Source organism: Vipera ursinii (genome assembly GCF_947247035.1).
Source record: "Vipera ursinii genome assembly, chromosome: 3".
Taxonomy (NCBI): domain Eukaryota; kingdom Metazoa; phylum Chordata; class Lepidosauria; order Squamata; family Viperidae; genus Vipera; species Vipera ursinii.
The window spans coordinates 33,467,962-33,486,395 of NC_139516.1; the positions used below are offsets into that span (position 1 = coordinate 33,467,962).

At 39.5% G+C, this 18,434-nt stretch overlaps 2 protein-coding genes across 2 annotated transcripts in view; both read left to right on the top strand.

Moving 5' to 3' along the window:
• LOC310638170 (fer-1-like protein 4) overlaps nt 1-3,551 on the top strand; it is a gene marked incomplete at its 5' end in the record, with an annotated part of 67,854 nt that extends 64,303 nt beyond the window's left edge. Inside the window, 2 exons of the mRNA XM_083358997.1 lie at nt 847-947; nt 3,064-3,551. Of these exons, the coding sequence (XP_083215123.1) occupies nt 847-947; nt 3,064-3,244 (282 nt within the window). The 3' untranslated portion in view covers nt 3,245-3,551. The remainder of the gene's footprint in view (nt 1-846; nt 948-3,063) is intronic.
• A 29-nt stretch (nt 3,552-3,580) lies between these two features.
• Nucleotides 3,581-18,434, top strand: part of LOC310638174 (arf-GAP with SH3 domain, ANK repeat and PH domain-containing protein 1-like) — a 47,606-nt gene continuing 32,752 nt past the window's right edge. The window contains exons 1-6 of the mRNA XM_083359002.1: nt 3,581-5,865; nt 9,457-9,529; nt 11,730-11,875; nt 14,032-14,097; nt 17,143-17,192; nt 17,295-17,424. Of these exons, the coding sequence (XP_083215128.1) occupies nt 5,740-5,865; nt 9,457-9,529; nt 11,730-11,875; nt 14,032-14,097; nt 17,143-17,192; nt 17,295-17,424 (591 nt within the window). The 5' untranslated portion in view covers nt 3,581-5,739. The remainder of the gene's footprint in view (nt 5,866-9,456; nt 9,530-11,729; nt 11,876-14,031; nt 14,098-17,142; nt 17,193-17,294; nt 17,425-18,434) is intronic.

Genomic DNA, 18,434 nt, shown 5'->3' on the forward strand with positions numbered 1-18,434 from the left:
CGAAAAAAGCTTTGAATTTCATTAGACTATATTTTGGAACTTATATATTTGTGTTGGCTATCAGTATAAAACCAAAACCTGGCAGGGTAAAAGAAGAATTCAAAAGAAAAAGAAAAACTTCAAAGGGCCGATGCCAATTTGTTTTGCTTCAGGGAAAAGAACAAACCAGTCTCCAGAGACAGGAAATTTAAAAAGATGAACTTCATAATCCGAAAAACTTCTTGCCAACCCCATGCCCTGGGCAGAGGAAATAGGTGGATAGATGTGACCCTACAAGAAGATCCCAATCTAGAATTAAATGGGATCTGCGCTACTCTGAGCGCAGTCAAAATATCTTTATCTTGCTAGGAAATGTGTTTAAAGAAAGATATGTTGTCACACAGAACATAAAACATAAAACGCAGAACATAAAATAATGTGTGCCTCCTATATTATCAGAAGCCACCACCTTTTCTAGGTATCAGAGCAGTTGTCCTTAAAGACGATCAACTGACTTCTGCCATTTCTCTGATGACTGATTCTACAGACATGGATTTTTACTCTTGAGTTTGATTGATTAATTTTATGTTTCATTTGCTTTCAACTCAGTGGTGGGATTCAGCCAGTTCGCACCGCTTCGGCAGAACCGGTAGCTAATTTTTTGTTCCCCGGGCCCAGAACAGACTTCCAGAAACGGCATCCACACAGAGAACCGGTTGTTCACCTATTTGAATCCCACCACTGTTTCAACTGTTCTGGAAATTGTGTTTCTTGGAGGAAAATTTTTGTTTCGTTACATTGTATTTTCTTTAATAAGCAAACACTTGAAAATGTCAGCTGCTATTTCATAAGGTGCCTTTTTTCCAGGGAAAAGTAGAAGCTGAATTTCAGTTGTTGACTATAGAGGAAGCTGAAAAAAATCCCGTTGGTCTGGGGAGAAAGGAGCCAGAACCTTTGGAAAAACCCAAGTAAGTGCTGATAAATGTTTGCTAATTATCATAAAAATGCCCCAGTCATAGATCCAACCATATCTGCCCTTGCTCTCCCACTCAGAATGGTGACAGTGATATATAGTGAAGGGTTCTCTAGAACAGAGGCCTCCAACCTTTCCAGGCTCGCGGAACAGCTTCAAAATTGGTGCGTGGGTGCACGGGGCCACGCACACTGGCACAGCACTAGCAGCCCTGTCCGTGGCATGAGGTATGCGCTGGTGCCATGCGCATGCACGAATGGCTTCACACCCCCTATGGCAGCTAGCAGCCCATTTGCACATGCGCAAACGGGGCCGTGCAACCCACCTCGGCTAGCGGCACATGTGCAAATTGCTAAGCACATTGATTTGTGCTTAGATTGTAAGCCGCCCTGAGTCTTTGGAGAAGGGCAGGATATGAATGGGATTTTTAAAAAAAGGGTTGCGGACACCCGCTCCACACTAGTGTCCCCGTTTGTGCCTGCGCACATCGCAAATGGAGCCGCGGGCTCTAGCACGAGTGGTGGGGAATGCACACCCACATGTGCACACAACGGCCAGCCATTTCCGTGGCCTGCTGATCAAGAGCCCACGGCCCAGTCCTGGGCTGCGGGCCATAGGTTGGGAACCCCTGCTCTAGAATCCTCCTGTTTATTTGTATGAGCAGTTGGCTGAATGTAAAGTTAGGATAATTTTATATGAATGTGGCCCACTTCCAGTTAAATGTCCTGAAACTCTGTTTTCTACTGTATTTTCTTATTTTTTTACTATCATTTCCAGGTCCAGATAGCTGGAAAGTAGTAAGAGAAAGAGAGCCTAAATTTACCAAGAATCAATTTATATCCAAAATTATCATACTGCTAAAATTGCCTCTTTATGTAATTGAACTGGAACATATTCAGTTAAAAATTGGCAACATGGTTTGAAAGATCTTTAGTTTTTCAGATTATGAGGCTGAAGCAAAGAACATTGGCTTAAGGCAGTGATGGCGAACCTTTTAGAGACCGAGTGCCCAAACTGCAACCCAAAACCCACTTATTTATCGCCAGGTGCCAGGTGGGCGTGGCCCAATGGGTGGGCTTGGCTGTAGTGGACATGGCAGACTGGTTGGGTGGGGCCAAGGTAGGCGTGGTCACCTCGATGTTGCTCATGGGGAGGGACGCCTGTGTGGGCCGGGCAAGGTTGGGGGAGATCCAGAGGGACTCTGGCAGGTGGAGCAGTGGGCAGGAGGCTTGTCCTGCAGGGTGAGGTGAGACAAGACAAGGCAGGGCAGGGGTGCCATTGTTGTAGGGCAAGGTGAGGCAGGGACCAGGGGGCTGCTGCCTGACACCATTGGCCCCTGCACACAGAGGCCAGTGAGTGCATGGGGGCCAACAGTGTCCATTAGCAGCCACAGCCTGCTGGCTCCTAGACCAGCACACTCTGGGGCTCTGCAGCCCACTGCCAGCGGTTCATCCATCCACCTTTGAGCTGGATGGATGGCCGACAGCTGAGGAGGCAATGCAGTGGGTCATGCACAGGAAAAGGAGAGCATGCGAGGCCAGGAAGGATGGGACGGGGGTGGGTGGGAGAGAAACCAGCCATGCTGGGATGCATCTAAGTTAGCGGGCGGCTGATTGAAGATGGACGGTTGCGATCTCCAGGGCATGGCGCATGTGCCCACAGAGAGGTGTCTGAGTGCCACCTCTGGCACACATGCCATAGGTTCACCACCACTGGCTTAAGGAGAATAAGGCTATTCATGAACTATACTTGTGATGACTATATCCTGCCTCCAGAATGAGAAGCAATTTTTCTCTGAATATCACTCACTCTTGGCTAACAGAATGTTACAGTTGTTGTCCTTGTGTTTTGCTTCTGGGCTTCCTTTAAAGAAGATAGGATGATGAATAGTGAAATTTTATGCTTGAGAAGGTGCCTCCTTATGAGAATCCAAGCATCTGTACACTCAGTGGGAGTCAAATTTTATTTCTTTAATACATTTATATAGTCACCCATGTTACATCAGATACAGAGCATGTGGTTTGTATATTTTAAATTTTAGCATTTGAATCCTTCCTTAGCTTCACCCCCCCACACACACCCCTATCTAAAACATGTTCTTTCTCCTCCAGTCGTCCCAAAACATCCTTCAACTGGTTTGTGAACCCCATAAAAACATTCGTCTTCTTCATTTGGAAACGGTACAAGAAGTACATCATTGCATTGCTGATCATTGCAATTGTGACCATATTCTTGGTTCTTATTCTCTACACAATGCCTGGATACATCAGTGAGAAGATAATAAATGGCTAAAGAATTACTCTTCCTCCCCAGCAAATAAGGATTTAACAAAAGGAACAGAAGGGAGATAACAGTGACTTTCTATCAAAGATCTTAAAGAACATGGAATACAGCTGCCTAATTATTTGTACAGCATTTTAAAAATGCATCTGCCAGTGGAAAAGAAATGCTGCCTCTATCTGAGCAGACAGCCTGCTCACATATAGTATTCATAACAGTCTTTGAAATACATTTTTTACCCATCAATAGTTCTAAAGATAAAGTTTTATTGAAAAATATTTATGGATAAAATAAATAAAAGAAAGTAGAGGAGATGTAGAAGCACTAAACTTAGTCATACAAAGAAGACTAACAGTTTTATGCTGGTGCTGTTTGTGTTCCCAGATCAAATGTCTGTGGGAAAATGAATTTCAATTAGTCAAAACACTTGCTATGGAGAAAAAAAAATCCCAATATTATAGAGCAAGAGATGGTAAGCAGTAGTGGGACGCACTTTATTGATAGAAAAAATATCACTTGTCATTGTTAGTATTTTGTGTTTATATAACAGTACATAGGAAAAATAGACTGTGTACTGTACCATGCAAATAGACCAATTTTAACCATGGGGGGAAAAAGTTTAGAAAATGATTCGATCAACTTAATTACATTTATACCTTTGTTTCTTCATATACTTACTATATCCTGGGTTGTGTTGTACCACACTGAATAAAATCCTATGGTGGTGCATTGAGGACACAAAAAACTATTAAGGTCTAGTTGAATCTTTAGAAGAATTAAGTGTATCAAATCCTTTGTGAGTTTTGCAATGGAAGTGCACAAAGGTTTTGCAGGTGCAAACTATACTAACCTTTTAGATAATCAATCACAATGATTTTCTCTCTCCAACCATGCCTACCAAATAGGTAATAACATAATATCCAGTTTGAGAGAGGTAGAGATGTACTGCTGTTTGTGGAATAGACCACTTAGACTGCTGGAATAACAAACCACATTCATCTTCATAAGAAACACTCACAAACGGGAAAGATAATTAGTAGGGTTATATAGCTTTTCAGTACCTTAGATTCTATTAAGCAAAGTAACTTGTATGGGCTTTGGATATTTGGGCAATTGTGAGAGCATATTGAAGTGCTTTCATAATATGGAGTATGTGGGTCATCTATTCGTGAAATGGCTGCTATGGTGGACATGGCCAAAGAAAGCATTGGTTTTATAACCAAAAGACTGGAGAAATTGTTCCCCATCATTTGTTCTAAGCTCCAAGGAAGTTCTCTACTTTTAGTTTGGTCCTTATTCTGGGTAATCAGCCTACTACCAAAACACTACTCAAAATGTGTCCACTCAGCTGGAGCTCCTGGGCTGAGCAGGGATAATTAGAGTCAGGCTGTCCCAGGAGCTGTGCCATAAAGGGTCTTTTAGGAGATAGTCAGCATCTGGAATTGCACCTGAAAGCTTATAAGGAGCCAGTGCATTTTGATAAACAATTACATGAAATGAGTACACTGTATTCTGCTGCAGATTTTTGTTGTATGAGTCAGAGCACAATAAGTGGGGAATCTGCGATGCAATATTGCAGAATTTGTAAAAAAAATAAGGTATCAAAAATCAGTTTATAGCTATCAACACTAAACTTTTAGGAACTCTGGTTGCTCTGCAAATCATGTTATTGACTAATCTTTCGTTTCCAAAGGACCAACTGGCTCCTAAATATGTGCCAAAGTGTGTCATAAGCAATATGTAGGCAACTAGTACTACACTAAATGAAGTGATTTGAACACATATGAACACAAAATTCCTTTCAATGATCAGACTACAAACAGTACTAGAAAACTATTTGGAGTTCAGTGGGAGATAGCTTCGATTTGGTTTTGAATATTTGGAAAGTCCAGTGCCGAACCAAAATTACGTTATCCTTTGTGCCTTTTTTGTCTGCCATATGTATTTCTTTGTACAAATAGTAATCAGCATCCAGGAATTTTCAAAAAAATTAACTAAGTGAAAAAAGTATTTTTAACATAATTTTATTTATTTATTTATTATGAATGTATACTCTTTCTGTTTATGAAAATATTTGAGATTGTTGAATATTTTAAAAATACAAAAAAATAAAATTTAAAAGCTTGGCAGAAGAAAGGCATTTTTGCCGTTTTCCTAAATACTCAGAGAATTGGTGGCCAAATGCTCCTCTCCAAGTCACTCTACAGCCCAGGAAAGTCACAAGATAGGCAGTTACTGGGTGGTAGAAAAGTGCACCAGCCTGAGCACTTCTTTAAGTACCATTGTCTCTGTGCATAACTTGGACAGGAAAGCAGAATTACAGAAGGAGAGTGAGCAAGCTGCTGCTCTGCTTTTCAGAGGTTTGTGGTCTTCTCAGCTACCCTTAGCTGCTTCCTCTCAATCCTGTTCCCCTTTTTTCTGTGGCCTGATATTCCACCTCTTTGACTTTGCTGGATAGCCCAAGGCTGTGTCCTTCTTTGCTACGGCCACCCGCCTCAGACACAAGAATGCCGGACCTGATTTCTGTCCAAGACTTCATCTCCCAAACCCAAGAGGACCTGAGTTCTCCAACAACCTCCTCCTTTACTAGCCACATGGGCAAATGCAGGAACACAGTTTGCAGCTTAGAGGAGGTAAGGGAGGAGCAGGCAAAGAGGTTTTAAGCCAACACAACTGGATTGAATTAGTTGCTGAGGATTTATTGGGGGGGGGTGTTTGGTAAACAAGAATCAGGAAATTTCGCCACATCCTATTAACATGTAATCAATTATTATTTGTGAAATAATGTGCACTTTACTCTTTCAAAAGCAGAAGCTCAAAGCAGTTTACATAATAAAATGCAATTGTTAATTAAAAATTAAGTTCATGAAAAAGTGAAAAATCTAATATTATATTTCTATTTTAAAGTATGAATGACATCCATACATCCAGATGCTCACAGCGGTTGACAATCCATTTAAAACTTTCCAGCCAAGCTGACAAAAAGGTTATGATGTACAAGAGTTTGACCATAATAAATGTGTTACTCCCTAAAATGCCATAAGTACAGCTATGCTCTTTAGAGCCAGACCATCACAGGACTTTACAGTGGCACAAAATTTCTCTGAGCCTTAACATTGGTGAAGATACCATGAATTAGTCCTATCTAATAACTGCAGAGTTCCTATGGGCACAATCTGAAAGAGGTTGATATGACTCTTTGGCGTAGTGAATTCTGCATGTTTCTTCAGTTATTACTCTCATCCTGTGTCAGCACTTCAACAACTGTTTATATACAATTTAACCAGGCAGATTAAGTTTATGGTCTTCTCACAATATTATGTAGGAATGAATCACATGAGGCTTCATTCTGAGAAAACAACTGACACATGCAAAATTTATATTTTTAAAACAATAAGGTGGGGTACCTTTTATACAGCTACGGAAGAGAACATTTGCAATAAATATTTGTTGATTATAATTTTTAGAACCATTTCTGTCTCTTACTTTTTCATTTCCTCTTTTAAAATGTGTTGCACATCTTTCATTTTGATTTCCCAATAACCACACTTATTGTGAAGAAGGTTCTAGAAATGGACAGCTAGTTAAGTTTTGTAGAGCTGAGCAGATCCTGAAAGCTATCAAAAGTCCTTTAAGAGTTAGGGACAGGATGTAACATTGAATTTAAAATTGGTAGCAGGAAACCATTGAAGAATATTAATAGTTTGGAGGAAAAAACCTTGTAGCATCAGGAAAAGGAAATGTTGGTGAAGTTCACATTATAAGTCCAAAGGTTTATCTACATTATTAGTGCTTCTAATTAGCATTCTGACATTATTTCATCTGGCATTATCTTACTACTTTAGTGTGTTAGCACTGTTAATTTTTGATACTGGGAAATAAATTGATATTCCCAATCCTTTGGACACTGCATTCCATATCTGCACGTAGAACTTTAATTTCATCATCTTGTCAGATTTTAAATAATTCTGCTAGAATGTCATCAGCTCCTGCTGGCCTGTTATTAGCAATATTTTGTAGGGCCCAGTTAACTTTATTTTCCAGAATGTCTGATTGTAGTTCTGTGATAAAATCTTTTCATGAATTTCTGCTCTGACAATCTCTTTTGTTCATTTTTTCTCTATGGTTGTGCCACCTCTTTATATTTTCCTTTCTATATCCCTTTGATTTTTGTAATTTTCTTATTTTTATTAAACTATTTTTTATCCTTCTATTTTTCTATTTTTTTGTACTCAATTTCTTTGAATTGGTTATTCAGACAGAACTCTTTGTGTCTCCCTGTTTTATCTAAAATTTAGAGTTTAGCTGCACAAATTTTCCTGTCTCTGTTGCCATTCAGCACGTCAGCAGACTGTCATTTTTCTTTTACTTTTTGCATTTCTGAATATTTTTTGTTTGCTTCATTTTTAATTATGTGTCAGTTTTCAGTGTAGAGTAACTATTCTATTAAAGATATTTTTCACATTTGTCACATGCGAAACATTGCTGAGCTTTTATTTTGGTCTATTTTATTTATTTTCTTTAGTTTAAGGTTTAATTTGGTATAGAATGTGTAATCTTAAGCCACAAGAAGCAGTAAGTCTTATTTGTGCTGATTGAATAGTACTTCTCCATAGTACTCCATCTGTATATTGTATATGATTGCATTGTATATCATATAGGTAATGATTTCAGTTTTGTCCGTTTGACCAATAGAAAAATAAAATAAAAAAACCTTGTCTAGTTAGTTCACACCTTGAACTTCCACCAACTGTACAGTGACAAACCTCTCTATCTTCATTCCACACAAAAAGGGTAATAAATGGCTAGCAATCTTCACCATGCTTTCCAGTATACTGTATGTATTTGAGTGTATTTATTTATTTACATAATTTATATTATCAGCCACTTCACAAGCAAGTTATTCTGGGACGTTTACAACAAACTAAAATAATAAATATCTAAAATCATTTTCATTAACAAGTATTAAAAACATTATACTTGTTTTAGTAGTTTGTATAGTTTTTTTAGACGAAGGGACATTAATAGCAATGGAGCCACCTCACTAGTTCATCTGTCCCCTGACATCCCCAGGTCTGCTGGCAAAACCAGATCTCGAAGGACCTTCACAAACTGAGAACTGATGAGGTTATTCTTATCTTGGGGTGTAGGGCAGAAAATTCCAGCATTGGATGATCTGCAAAAATCTGAACAGTATTTTATTTATTTACAGCATTTGTATAGCTGCCCATCTTAAAACCAACTCTGGGTGGCTTGCATCCAATAAATACATAAATAAATACATAACGCTGAAAACAATAAAACAGAAAAACCTGGCACTACAGCCCCACATTCTCATCTCACCTCACCCTATTCCAGTGCTTGCAATATAGTCAAGTCTTGAAAGCTCTCCAGAGGGATAAAAGGATAGGAGCAGCTTGATCTGAGAGGAAGGAGTACCATAGCGTAAGACTTGCAACAGAAAAGGCAAGCTTCCAAGGACCCACAAGATGGGAATGTTTATGGCAAGCAAGGCAGTCCTGTAGGTAATTTTGTCCCATGCTATATAGCGATTTAACGATATCAGCACCTTGGATTGCCCCTGGAAGAAAATTGAGAGCCAATGGAACAGGCAAGCCTCAGGGCACCCAATACAGTTCATGTCACTGCATTCTGGACCAGTTATAACTTCTGGGTGGTCATCAAGGGCATACTGCATAGTGTATATTGCAGTAATCCAAATAGGTTAGTTATGAAGGTAAGTTTATATAGTAGATTGTAATAAATCTTAACAAAACCACTGAAATCTTCCAGAAACATCCTGCATCATTGTTGTCTTAAAAGCTTCTGTGAACATAGGTTTTGTGGGGAGGGGATGACAATATATGCAATATGATGTCATCATGCAAATGCCACCACTTATTTTTATTTTTTTTATTTTTTATTTTAATTCCATTTATATCCCGCCCTTCTCCGAAGACTCAGTGCGGCTTACAAGCTTAGCTTATAAAGTTGTGTCTCATATCATGATGCTAGGATATAATCATAACCTTTGTATAATAAGTTCATTCCAAGCCTGTGACCATTTTAGTGTCCTTATGATTTGCTATAAAAGCTAATCCTAATGAACTGCAAAATTAAAGTAATAGTATGTTGGTAACTCTGCAATAACATACTTTTCCCAATTGCTCTGGTTGTGGGCAAAAGAGAACATATGTTTAGTCTTTCTTTTTCAATGCTTTTAGGATTTGGATTCAGATCGAACTGTTCTGCAAAAAATGAGGAAATCAGTCAAAGCAAAGCACACGACTGGACAAGGTCAGACTGCAACAAGAAATAGAATGTAGCCAAGGGAGCCAAATCTGGTGGGCCAGAATATTTCTGTATCTTTATATCTTTAAGGAGTTTTTTTTAAAAAAGGACTAATTCATTTACTTCCTTCTCTTAATTCTTAAAAATACAGGTATCCAGAAATAGATCCTACTAAACTTTAGTAAGAACGTTGAATTTAGTAAAGCTGTTTAGAGAACTGGTTTGGTGTAGTGGTAAAGGCATCAGGCAAGAAACTGGGAGATTCTGAGTTCTAGTTCCAGGTTAGGCACAAAGCCAGCTGGGGGACCTTGGCCTAGTCCACAGGTCTGCAACCCGCAGCTCCGGAGCCGCATGCGGCTCTTTCAGCCATCTCCTGCGGCTCCCAGTCCTCTGCCATGTGCAGTCCAAAAAAAAAAGTGGGACTAAAAAATTTCAACCAATCAATTCAAATATGCAGGTTGGGTGCATATCTCACCTTGGCTCCACTCTTCAGTCAAACCCTGTTCTGCGCATGCGCGCATGTACGCGCATGCGCACACATTTTTTGAGGCTCCCAGTTTTTCCTTTTGTGAGGGAAACGGTTCTGAGTGGCTCTTTCACTATTTCAGGTTGCTGACCCCTGGCCTAGTCATTCCCTCTCAGCTCTAAAAAGCAGGCAATGGCAAAACATTTCTGAAAGGCTTTGCCAAGAAAACTGCAGGGACTTGTCCAGGATGTCAATACTTCCTCAAAGGAACCAAAAAAAGGGGGAAGGAGGGGAGGCAGCTTACAATGAACCACAAATTAGGCAACATGATCTATAAGCCAAGTCCATGTCATGCAAAGAAAGAAAAGTTGATTGTTATGATCACACTCAGTAAATGTATTGCACAAACTGCCATTTTCGGGTAGGATGCACAGGACGGCTACCTGACAAATATGCTTGTTCAGGCATGACAAAGAAATTTCAATTCAGTACATGCCTAGCACTAAGCAACTCTCCTTTATATTAAATCCTTTTCATTTAATCCATGAAAAGCTGGTTTCCCTGCAGACAGACACTCTAGAATTCCATGTCAAGCTGTAGATGCAAATGCTGCCCACTACAGGCAATTTTGTTGAACCCCATGGAAATTGGCTGTTCACTGATGTTGTGTACTACTTTTTCACACGTGAACAGACATTTGGGTGCAGCAGACTAAATATATGCACTCTGCTTAATAATCTGTGTATGCAAGAAAAAAGCTGGATTCACACATTACACTGTGCAACAGTTTGTTTTAACTAAGGATTATTAAATAAACCATATATCCTGTTTTGCACATTAACCATAAACCATGACTTAGGAGTCAGAATGGCCAGATTGATAGACTACAATTAACCAGAATCAAACTTTATTTATACAATCATAGGCATCACATGTCTACAACTGACAGAAATTATATAATTTGCATTATTTGCATGACGATGCCATAACACTGTGGTATCACTTGCTGTCCTGCTCCCCTGCAGACATCCCACACTGTGAATCCAGCCAAACTGTAATATTCCGTGAAAGAAATTAGATCAGACAAGTACTTTTGTGAACAAATTGATTCCAAAAACAAACAGCATAATCATGGACATTACCATGGTGACATCAATTTCTCAAAGAGAAAATATATTCCAAAAGTGCTTCCTTCACTCCTGACCAGCTATCTCTCTGTGACCCCTTTGTCATTACACCTCCTTTCTTTTCTTTGGATACCTCTTGTAGATAAATTTCCCATTCAGGATACAATTGGAAATCATTAGCTCCAGATGAGAAAAGACTGAGGGATCGTATCTTATTATAAAGCAGTCTTCCTTGTAAAGGCTTACCATTTGCAATCTGTCATTCCTCATTTGGCATGGAACTCCAGCCCTTATCTGCCCTTACCAGCATGGACAGGAGGACCCAAGAACTAGAAGACCACATATTCTCTTCCGCTGTGCAATCTTAACAAACCTCAGATTAGTTATCTGAGGTCCTTACCTTCATGCGGCATTCTATGTTCTTCTCAAAGTACATTGCCATATCCTAATTTCCAGAGTGTGCCAATGCTATATGTATTCATGTTGGTTTTAGGGCCATTAAAATAAATGAAATGGCTTCCTGCCAATGTTTTCAGATTCCTTTTATAATACAGCTTTGCTTGCCTCAGAAAAAGATGTGCAAGAACATTCAAATACCTTTTTATTTCTGCAGATCTCATTAGCCACTTAGAAGCTCATATTGCTGCCCTGGAGAAATTTTCAGGAAACTATCACAACACTGGAGATGAAAAGCTGTCTGAAGCTTTTGCCACCTTTGCTTCATTTTCACAAGAGCTGCTAGAAGCCATCAAGAGTCTGGTACTGCCCCATTCATCTGACCTCCCATTTTCTGGGGAAAGTGTTCCGATGCCCTACTGTTGGGTTTGCTGGGCATTGTTGTCCGACAGCATCTGGAGGGCTACGGAAAGGACTTTCCTGTTCTTTGTCATGACAGTTTGTATTAATTTCATTTTAGGAAATCAGTTGAAATTTCCCTGACCTGTGTAACATCTGACTACAGGTGTCAAGAAATTCACATGCTTAAATAATCTCCTAGTTATAAAAATGGAAAATGTACTTAATCCATTTATTAATCAGAGGGGGCAGCAGAACATTTTGATGCTTTCCGTATATCAGTAGTCAATTTTTTGTGTGTGGACCAAAGCCCATGCTCAGCATTTGGGGAGCCTGAGATAGGAGTAAGGTTGGGGACAAATGTTTGAGAATTCTAACTGCAATGTGCATACTTTAAGATTATTCCACAATTCCTACCAGTTTTTTATCCTAAAGTTCCATTGGACTGCAACTCAGTCCTGGGGTTTTTTTTATTACATTTATATCCCGCCCTTCTCCGAAGACTCAGGGCGGCTTACAAGCTTAGCAGTAGCCTTCATTCTATGTATATGCCTGCTTATTAGGGCTTTCACACGCACCCCAAGCGGCATTATTACAAAGTCAGCTTAATTGCCCCCAACAATCTGGGTCCTCATTTTACCTACCTCGGAAGGATGGAAGGCTGAGTCAACCTTGAGCCTGGTGGGATGCGAACCTGCACTAATTGCAGGCAGCTGGTGTTACTTAAGGAGGCATTAGCCCACTGCTCCACTAAGGCTCATTTTAAAGATATGCCCTCAAGACTTTCCCTTTATCTTAATTCCAGCCCAGAGGATAGACACTTAAAGGCACCTTTAGCTGTTCCAGTTTTGAAGTAATGTTCTCATGATCCAATTTTTGCATTATAATCTGTCATGAAAGCTAATTTGGTGTAGCTGTAACAATAAGACATCAGAGTAGAAACCAGGAGACTGTGGTTTCTAATGGTAGCTTGGGTTCCAGCTGGGTGACTTTGGGGCAGTCATTTCCTCTCAGCCCTAGGAAAGAAGCAATGACAAACTGCTTCTGAAGAAAACTGCAGGGACTTGTCCAGATGGTTTCCAAGAATTAGATATGATTGAATGGAAGAAGAAAAAATCTTTCATACTACACCAACCACTTGGCTGCTGATGTAATCTAGGTTGAGGATCAGCTGACTTTCTATTGGTTTTGTTAGCCTGGCTGCAGAAGAGACAGGATAATTGGCTTCTGCAGAGGCATCTGCCCTCAAGTGCTGATCAATCCATTCTGAAGTGCTTGTTTCATCTTACACAGGCTCTCTATATGCACTGATTTAGTACTCTTTTGAAAGAGCATGGAGCTGTCCTTAAAGAAGACTGGTTTACACTGCATAAAATATTTGATCCAGAAAAAATAGCGGAGTTTGCCAGCTGCGCATTGCTAGTTCTGTGCCTGATGAGGGTGTTAAAAGTTTTCAGGTGTTTCTGCTCAGTAGGGGTTTCATGTGGCCATTGATTGTAATACTGGGGTAGCAGGCACATCCCATTTTGTTTGTTCCACAAGGTTCTTCTAGATGCTGCTTGTCATGACCCTTTATTGCCAGCACTGCCATCCCTTTGCTAAGCAAGGGTAAAGTTCAATTATTATCAATTGCTTCTTCTCATTTCATACCATACCAGTTATCTACAGCCATGAACAACCAGCTGTTTGGATTCAGAATGACTGCTCTCTCAGAAGAGTAGTAGGACTTTGTGGTTGTTTTTTTTGCAAAACACCAAGTTTAGACCTGCTATAGATGAGATTTCTGAATGTTATACATAATATTGATCTGGGAGCGGCATTACCTGCTTCTCTCATTGTTTTTGAATTCCTGCAGTACTGCTGGATCTGTTTGCTTTTAGGGGAGGTTCTTATATCACCTGCCCTGCCTCATAAATAGAATTATGGGGACCAGACATTATAAGAGAACAGCTGCTCGACTCTTCTTAATGTCTATAAACATTGGCTGTCTGAAAGCATTCCACATAATAGCCCATACTATACTGCATACTTTAAGCTATTACAAGTTTTCAATGTTCTCTTCTTTCATTAGGAAAGAGCACTTATTATGTGCCAATTACATAATAAACTTTGTTTTTCAGTTGCTGAGCCTCTATCACAACATTCATTTTTCTCTGGATTCACTGGTCAAGGGAGATTTCAAAGGGGTGAGTTGATGCTGGAATTAGATTGTAGAATGTGTATTAAAGCCAGTCATCTGTTAATTTTCAAAATGTGATTTCATGATCTTTAAAAGAGTCACTCTGTAGTTTCTATGTTGCAGGAAACTCCTTATTAGGGACAGCTCTTTTCATACTATTTCATTTATGAATGACAATAATACACGCTCAAATTCCTCACCCTGAAGTTATTTTATTGCAAAGCCTTTTACACAGACTATTTTTCTGATAATTCTTTTGGGCAGTTGTGAACAATGTTTTTGTTTTTGTTTTCTGAGGTGGTATCAAAGCTGTAGTGTTATCAATTTCATTTGTGAGGAAGTGATAGGAAAAACTGCATAATTCCTAAATAAGCAGAACTAAAGTTGTTTTCTATGAATAATTTGAAAATGTCAAAAGATTAAGTTCATTTTTAAGACACACAATTGGGCTGGAAAGAATGGACCTTCTCAGAGCAGCTAGTATGTCAATAAATTAAAATTACTTTTAAACTTAAGTTTTTTGTTCAGGCCTGCATGATCTCAAGCAATCAACTCAACAAACAGGAGAATATTTGTAGTCTTTTACTACTTCAGTGCAATGAAAAATGACTTTTTCAACATTTACATACCACTTCCAAGACTATACATTGGTGTATTGCATTAACTTTCATTTTAAACAGAGCAGCTAGTAGGCTGAATTTCTTGCCTTATGCCTATATAAAAGCAATTTGTGTGGCAGAAATAAGGGGGATTATTAAAAGAAACTGTAGCCTAATTTTGATGAGCTTCCTTGCAATCCAATGATATTGCAATGGGGGCTTGTTGCTGCAGGCAGGCAATTCTCATTTATTTCAATTGTTCCACCGAATGGATAATTCAGCAACATAAGATGGAATTTGATACTTGTTAATGGGAACACTCAAAGATGCTAGCAAACCAGACTGAAGATTAGATGTTGGCACAATAGGGAGAAAGAGAAAGGAAGTATCATATCCAATACTGCTGAATGACTATAAGGGTTTTCCTTATGGTCTAATAGCAACATTAATAACTGTTTATTACCTTCTGTCCCATCTTCATGAATTTGCCATTGTCTCATTGTGGCAGGTTTACATTTAAAGTATTGTAGAACCCACAGACCATGTGTCTGAATGCTTCTCATCTCATATTTAAGGAGGGTAAGGAGGGTCCCTTCAGCTTCACCCACATTCCTTTTGCAGGCTGAGCTGCCTCATATCTGACCTGGCTCTTCCCTCTGTCTCCCAAGGTCATTCCCACATACCATTAAACACATTTTTTTTCTCTAGCCCTTTCCTGTAGGGATTGAGAATCCTATATTTTCTCCACCCTCCAGCCCCATACCTCCATAGGTCTTGTTGCAGATTGGAGTTGCTTGATAATTTATTTATTTTTTTACTGAGTTACCTTTCAGTGTCTTGGTCCTTATCGGTGTGGGGTGGGAAACAATTACTTGCTGCTGGCTGGCTATAGCAGTCTGCATCAATAGAAGCTTGTGAGGCTGTTAGGCTCCGTTACTTCTCACTCCAGTTATCAGCTTCAGCATTTCATTGCTCACTCCACCAAACCTATGTTCCGTTTCACCTCCTCCAGGCCTAGCTGGCTGCTTTTTCAGCTTTGACTCAACTTTCTTTCTTCTACTTCCATTCAGCATTTTTCTTTTATCTCTCTGCAGCACAAGTGTGGTCATTTATTTTCGGAAAATCCCAGGGGATACAAAACCACAAGGAAGGAAAACTCACATTGGCACCTTTGAAGTTTTTCTTCCACACTCATCCCCAGTAGAGGCTGCTTAAAGTTGTCCTTAGCTGTTTCAGTTTTAAAGTAGCATTTCTCTGCTCTGCTGGGCTGTGAATACAATCTAGCATATCTCATCAATGGGATGCTAATGCAGTCTTCAGCTTGGGATCTGCCCAGCTTCTTTTTATACTTTAGGCCAGAGGTGTGGAGCAAGCATTTTGCTGAGCAAGATATGGGATCCTTTTTCATGCTATGCATCTTTCTATACTTGCACACTATTAGTTGGGGAACCCAATAAGTAGATAAACCTACTCTGTTAGCATCTACCTGCACTTCTTTTTTCCATCCAACAGGTTGGAGGGGAAGTAATTTTAGAGGAATCCACTAATCTCCCTCCTTACTTTCTGCAATAAGTGTATAAAGATGGTACCTATCACCAACTTCATTGCTGCTGCCAGTTGGGGCAGGATCCATTGAAGATTGCTTTGGAGCTGATTAATGATTGGGGCAGAACAATGCATTCCAGCTTACTTTTATGTCAGTTCAACTACTGGTGGATAACACTTTAATATAGCTCTCTGGAAAAGAGAATTAGGAGATGGAAAAGCTGAAAGAATTCACTCTCTATGATGCCACACACTAAAAACTTTTTTGAAAATATATTTATTTTATTTGTTTTCAAACTCTTTGGAAATGTAATGGCTCTTTTTCTGTATATTGTTTCCAATACCACAGTTAGAAGAAGGAACCATAGCGCAGGAGCTTTTGCAAGTATGTAGCCTCAGATTTTATCCCTGATAGTCCAAGTTGAAGGGATTAAGAAGGTGTTGCTTCTATGATCAGAGAGTCCCAGAGAGGTACTAATTAGGTCTGATGAGTACAGACAAGTTGAGGATTAATCATTTCAAATGTCTATTTTAGTAACTGATCAGTTGAAACAAAACTTTATTTAGTATTAATATTGTGCCTAAAGAAGCATAATGATATAGTATACTGTAAAGTATTATATAAAGGGGAATTATGACTTAAACACTATAATGTTAAACAGATTAATTGCAATAGCTAATTTTCTGCATTATTAAAGATTATTATACAAACAGTATAACTGTATTTAGCAATATTCAGAAAAATAGAATCAGATTGATCTGATAATAACTGAAGGTAAATTGAAATGCTTGACACACAAATACATACATGCTAACAGAACAGTTTAGCAATGTAAAATTATTTGGGGGTAGAAAAATAGAACAAAAGACAAAATGCCGTGTTAAAGTGTTGCTTCATCTCTTAATAGGATTTTAAAAAGCCTTTTGAAAAAGCTTGGAAGGACTATGAAAGCAAACTGTAAGTTGTTTTGATATTATCTTCTTTACAAAACTAACCCTACTTTATTCTGAGCTGATTTTATCAAAGCACTTACCTAACATTGCTTTTTCTCTACTTGAGTGCAAAGATAGAGAAAGAAAAGCGTGAACTGGCGAAACAGTACGGAATGGTGAGGACAGAGGTTGCTGGAGGAGAGATTGCTGAGGAGATGGAAAAAGAGCGAAGGATGTTCCAGTTACACATGTGTGAGGTAAGGCAGGCAGATGGTGAGGTTTCTTCTCAGAAAGGAGGTCCTGAGTCTGTCTTTCTTTCAGCTTAGGCAGGATCCTAAGCACGATACCTCTGAAATGGTTGAGAATCTATTAACTCCATCCTGTGGAATCCTTGGTGCTTTCAGAGGTTGGGAGTTTTGGATGTTTCAGTACCCAATGAGGTAATATCTTCAGTGCCAGATGGGAATGGGCTCATATCTCCACTGGGTCCCACATCCTTGGCACTTCTCGCTCTCTTGCTTCTTACTTCATTTATTTTTTCCAAAGATTGCCTGTAGGAAAGAGAAATGGCCTATCTGCCATGTGGCCTTGCTATATTATACCTATACTATACCTAATGGTGCGGTCCCAGAAACAAAATTCTTGGATTGTGAGAATTGTGCCTTCCTCCAAACTGGTGCCCCCTTCCAGGACAGCACCATCTGGCCTCTATATAGTATAGGAAAGCTGCATAGCAAATTGGATGGTTCTTTTTCCAAAAGATAATCTTAGAAAAGGTAAGTGAACTGAGACGTGATTCGGGGGGAAGAGACCCAAGGGCGTGGGAAGTTTGCAAGGAGACCCTCAGGAAACTAGGGAGACCCTGGCAAATGGATGAGCAAGTGGATGAGCTCAGGAGGTGCTATACTGTGGATCTGGTCTGTGCCAGGCCTCCCTCCCTGAGGCACCCCATGCTCCACTTAATGAACTGCAGTCACTTAATGACCACCGTGGGGAGAGCTAGAGTTGTGGTCATTAAGCAAGCCAATCATGTGGGCATCTTACTCAATAACCTCCACAATGTGTGACCATATTTCTGGGTTCAATTGTGGTCATATAGTGAGGACCATCTGTAGTGGGCCTCAAAAAGCAGGAGAGCTAATATAGAGTTGCAACGAAGAAGCGAAGTGGCAAAATCACTGCCTGTTTTGTGCCTAATCTCCTCTTCAAATTGAAGGAATCTCTCCAGTTCATTTAGGAGAATCTGGATCCAACTCTTAATTTTTTC